This window comes from Ceratosolen solmsi, unplaced genomic scaffold, assembly GCF_000503995.2.
Source record: "Ceratosolen solmsi marchali unplaced genomic scaffold, CerSol_1.0 scaffold10, whole genome shotgun sequence".
Classification (NCBI taxonomy): domain Eukaryota; kingdom Metazoa; phylum Arthropoda; class Insecta; order Hymenoptera; family Agaonidae; genus Ceratosolen; species Ceratosolen solmsi.
The window spans coordinates 10,009,218-10,014,217 of record NW_011948412.1 but is presented as its reverse complement, the minus strand read 5'-3'; the positions used below and the strand labels follow the sequence as shown (position 1 = coordinate 10,014,217).

General features: G+C 43.8%; 1 protein-coding gene across 1 annotated transcript in view; it reads right to left on the bottom strand.

Annotated features, from left to right (window-relative positions):
* Nucleotides 1–34: 34 nt before the first annotated feature.
* Nucleotides 35–5,000, bottom strand: part of LOC105359247 (protein abrupt) — a 59,999-nt gene continuing 55,033 nt past the window's right edge. Inside the window, exons 7-8 of the mRNA XM_011495785.1 lie at nucleotides 856–1,318; nucleotides 35–692 (exon numbers count right to left, since the gene is read on the bottom strand). Coding sequence (XP_011494087.1) covers nucleotides 173–692; nucleotides 856–1,318 — 983 coding nt within the window. The 3' untranslated portion in view covers nucleotides 35–172. The remainder of the gene's footprint in view (nucleotides 693–855; nucleotides 1,319–5,000) is intronic.

Sequence of the window (5,000 nt, the reverse complement as noted above, 5' to 3'; positions counted from 1 at the left end):
GACGGTCCATTATGTGTATATATATATATCTCTCTCTCGGTGCATGGATGGATATTGGCTGGTCTGCTTTTGTTCGCGCGTTGGTGGCAGGGAGTCGGGGGGCGCGTAGCCCGGATTGGCGAGGCGCGCGCGAGCGAGGTAGACGAATGGAATACGGTATCGCGGGCCGTCACTACTCGGCCTTAAGGCCCTCGGGTTCCTCGTTCTCGCTAAAGTCGTCGTCCTCGCCGGCGGACGACTCGGCCTCGTGCCCGTGTCTGTCCTCGTGAACGAGGCCCCTGCCCTCGTCCCGGCCGATCATCGGGTAGTCCTCGACAACGAGGCCGCCTCGGCCCGCGAGTTTGTCCATCGCGCTCATGTGAGCCATTTTGGCGTGGGCGGCTGCGTAGGCGGCCGCCTGCTCGTGAGTGAGATTCATGGCGCCGAGGCCGGAGTTCTCGGCGATAAACTGCAGGAAGGTGTCGACGATCGCCGAGCCGGTCGCGCTATGCTGCTGCCCGAGGGCGTGCTGGAAGGGCGCCGTTTGGGGTTCGCGGCTCCCATGTAGCGTGTCCAGGGACTTGGCGGCGATCGCCCCGGCCGTGGCCTTCCCATTGCCGTTGCCGGTTTGGTTATGGTTGCTGCTCCCGTTGTGACCGCCGCCCGGGACCTTCGTGATCACGGTGTTGTTGTTGGGCGTCGGCGAACCGTACCTACGTTAGTTGCTACGTTAGTTTCGCTGTCGTTGCACAAGGTGAGAGGGACGATAATGGGGCGCTGGAGTCAAAGTCGATGATGGTGGGATGACGGGGGCGCGAAGAGGGGGGGGGAGGGGAGGAGGAGGAGTAGGCGGAGTGAAAGTTCGAGCGTACTCACCTGAGACTGAGAGGCAGCGTGAGATCCTCGGGATCGTCGCCGCCGCAGAGAGAGCTTCCGGCTTCCGAGGGCGCACCACCCGGACCTCGTGGTATTTCGAGCCGCATGTCGCCTCGTCGCGGCCCCGTCGGGCTTGCTCGTGCCCTCAACTCGGCAGGGCTGACCTTGACGCCAGCCTTTGCCAGGAGTCGGGAGGCGAGCTCGGGGTCGAAGGGACTCGGCATTGGCAGGACCGGTAGGTCTTTGGTGCTTATGCCACGATGCTGGCGCGACATGTGCGAGTGCAGGGAATTCCGCGACTTGGCCACCGTCCCGCATAGGACGCAACGGTATCCTGGACATATAGTGTGCTTGTCCTCCAGATGGGTGCGGAGAGTGTGCGCCGAGCGGTAGATCTTACCGCACTTGGGACAAGGCCGTGGATCCGTCGCTCGCACTCGTAGGATGTCAATGCTGCGTCGGGCTGTGGAATAAATGACATCTTATTATTTTCTCTCTCTCTCTCTCTCTCTCTCTCTTCTCTCTCTCTCTTTCTCTCTATCTATCTATCTATCTATCTATCTATCTATCTATCTATCTATCTCTCGTTCGATCCAGCTCTAATTTTGGGCGAGCTTTGGAATAGATAGAGAGTGAGTTGGGTGGATATTGAAAACTTAAAGTCACCCATTCCGAAATTATTCAATATCTTATAATATTGACAATATAATTTCACAAATATAATGCGTTACAAAACATTTGATGGACCAGCTGCATAAGAGCCGGAGTGAAAGCGTCGAGCTTTTAATGAACAATCTGGACTATTTTACATAAGTAATATTAAATATTCGGATCGACAATACGTCATACATAGGTTACGTGAACTGTGGACATTGGACAACTGTAGACAGAGTGGCTGAATGAAAGAGATGCAGAGATAAGAATGAAAGGAGGGGCTTGGTTAAAGGGCTAAGGGGGCCTTGCAAATCAATAACAATGTGATTTCACTAAATACCTTTTATTATACAAAGCATTATTGAAATAGTACAACTTTTTTACTCTTGCTTTTTTTTTTCTTTTTTCATTTTGTTGTTTTTGTTTTTGTTTTTGTTTTGTTTTTTTTTTTTTTTTATGATCTGCCGCATATAATTACTATGCACAAGCCAACGGATTTTCTTCAGTCTAAAATAGTACGCACGATAAATCTATCGATCTTTTGTCGCAAACCGCATTCACACTTAGAAACGTCGACCTTGAAAGCCGCGCAAACATTAAATAAATAACCTCTGGGGTAATTATTACATTTAGATAAAGAACGGCCTATCAAGGTCGCCGGACACAGCTGCACATAATGTAATAATCGAAGGAGCCGTCTCTTTTCACGATTTGCCTCTCCTCGCTCTGACATTACGATAATTAGCAAGTTCTGCTTGCCTATTTATTCATAAACATATGTGCACATACATATGCATGCCCACACGTAATTATGTATATTGATATATATATATATATATATATATATATATATATATATATATATATATATATATATATATATATATTTATATATATTTATATATTGCATACGTGTGCTCACGGATGTACAATACATCTATGTTATTTATTTGTTTTTTACTCGTATTTGTTTTTATTCTTTTTTTTCTATTAGTATTATCATTATTATTTATTATTTATTATTTATTATTTATTATTATTATCGCTTTGGTTTTTTGGCAAGAAAGAAAAAAATGAAGGTCCAACAAAGAGAAAGGTAAAATCGTGCAAAGTTAGCCCCTGTAGTAATAATAAGAATAATCAACGTGAATTTTCCGGTATTGTAATCGGCCATCTTTCGAGAAACTCGCAGTTTTCTCTCCCATTTAATCTTGTTTATTAATGCAACACTTCTGGAAGCCAAGACGGCTTATTTATTTTTTTTATTTTTCTTGTTTTTTTTTTTTTTTGTTTCCTCGCAATTACGGAATACTGACAAAAAACGCAAAGTCGTAGAAAAATAAGGCTAGGCAAATTCTTGGGTCAATGCGTTACACAGAATTTTCTTTTTTCATTTCATTAATTATTTCTTCTTTATATTCTGCTTTATTTTCTTCTTTTTCTTTTCCTTTCATGTAAAGTCGTCGTCGTCGTCGTCGTCGTCATCTTTTTATTATATACTTGAGCCTTTTTTACGACTGCCTCCTCGTATGTAATTATTTATTATTTTCATTCAGTGTGAAGTTGTTGGTGAATAGAGCATGTCGCTTTATTAGTATTATTACATATTTTGCGTGATCAGTCTAAGAAAATCGATTTTCTCTACTGGTACTTTTTAAAAAAATTAAAAAATTCTCCATTCTCTTATTTATCCATTCATTTATTCTATTATTTATTTATTTATTCATTTATTTAATTATTTATTTATTCTTTGCACTACGTTTCGCTACTTGCATCGCCGTTCACTTTTATTCCTTTTTTTTTTGTTTGTTTATTTTTAATCGCCTTTTATAACTATATTCTAGAATCTCTAAATCTTAAAGCTATCTTCTTGTAGCGTAAGGCTGGCTTACTCAGCTTGGAGGAACATTGTTTTCGCGATATAATAATTTCAACTTTTAAACTAGTTTGCTCTAAATACAGTCTAATCCTATAAACTGTCTTCTTCGCCTGTACAAAGTCACGCACGCATTCGTATGTGTTGCATGCATACATCTGTCTACACGTGCATACATGCATACATACATACATACATACATACATACATACATACATACATACATACATACATACATACATACATACATACATACATACATACATACATACATACATACATACATACATACATACATACATACATACATACATACATACATACATACATACATACATACATACATACATACATACATACATACATACATACATACATACATACATACATACATACATACATACATACATACATGCATATATATATATGTATATATGTATATATGTATATATAGATATATATGTATGCTTGTATTTATAATCTTTCCTTTGACGCTCTTATATATGTACAGCTTTGTTTTTTGTTCACGTGTGTCTGTCCCTGTGTGTGTGTGTGTGTGTGCGTGTGCGTGTGCGCGTGTGCGTGTGTGCGTGCGCGCGCGTAGGTGCGCGCGTAGTTGTGTATTTTGTTTGCACGAGGGATATGTGAAAGTGTGCGCTTCCTCGCGAGAGACATCAAGTTTGCGCGACGTACAAGAGTCGTCGTCCAGCGCGAAAGTATAAATTCTATTTCATGCAGAGAAAAGAGAAAGGAATTGAGTGAGAGGGCTGGGCTGGGTAGGACGTGGCATCTCGGGAATTTTCAAAAGGATATTAGACTTTCTTTCCTTTCTATCACACACGCGCTCATACGTGTGCGGATGCGTGATTGCATGCGCGCGAGTGCGCGCGTGTGCTTATGTATTTATGTGCTAATGTGTGAATGTGTGAATGTGTGAATGCATATATCACCGGTGAAAAGCTATAGGGTGAACGATTTCGCGGCAGTCGTGAAAATCACAGAGATCTCAAAAGAGATAAATTAAAACGACAATAGAACAGCTTAGAGCAGGATAGAACAATAGTAAAATAAACGTAACTTTTGGCGCTAATAAAGGGTTGGCTTAGTGGTGAGAGGGTTTAATTAATCGCCGACTAAATGTTTGCTCGCAACGGAAAGGGGGGGCTTAGGATGGATGAGCGCGTGGTCACTTGGGCCTAATTGTCATGAGTCCGCCACCGCGGGCCAACCTAAGGGCGCGGCTAGGGGCGTCCGTTACTTTTGGGCCCCTTGCCTCACACATACGTCCACCTGAGCGTCTTAATCTGATCCCATTGCACGGGATGCTTGAGCCTCATGTGATTGCGTACGCTATTCGGATGCGCGAAGATCTTGGCGCAGGAGGTGACGGGGCAGGTCGGCGAGTCCCTCGGATAGTGCTGGTCGAGGTGGGCTCGCATCCCGGTGATGTCTTGGATGACCCTCGCGCAAAGCGGGCATCGGAAGCCAGTTGTTTGGCGTTGCTGTTGCTGTTGTTGTTGCTGTCTGAAGTCGGATTGGCGGTGCTGCTGATGGTGAGCAACTCGCGACTGATACTTCGAGGCGGCTTCTTGGGTGGCCTGAAGTTGCTGTCGAT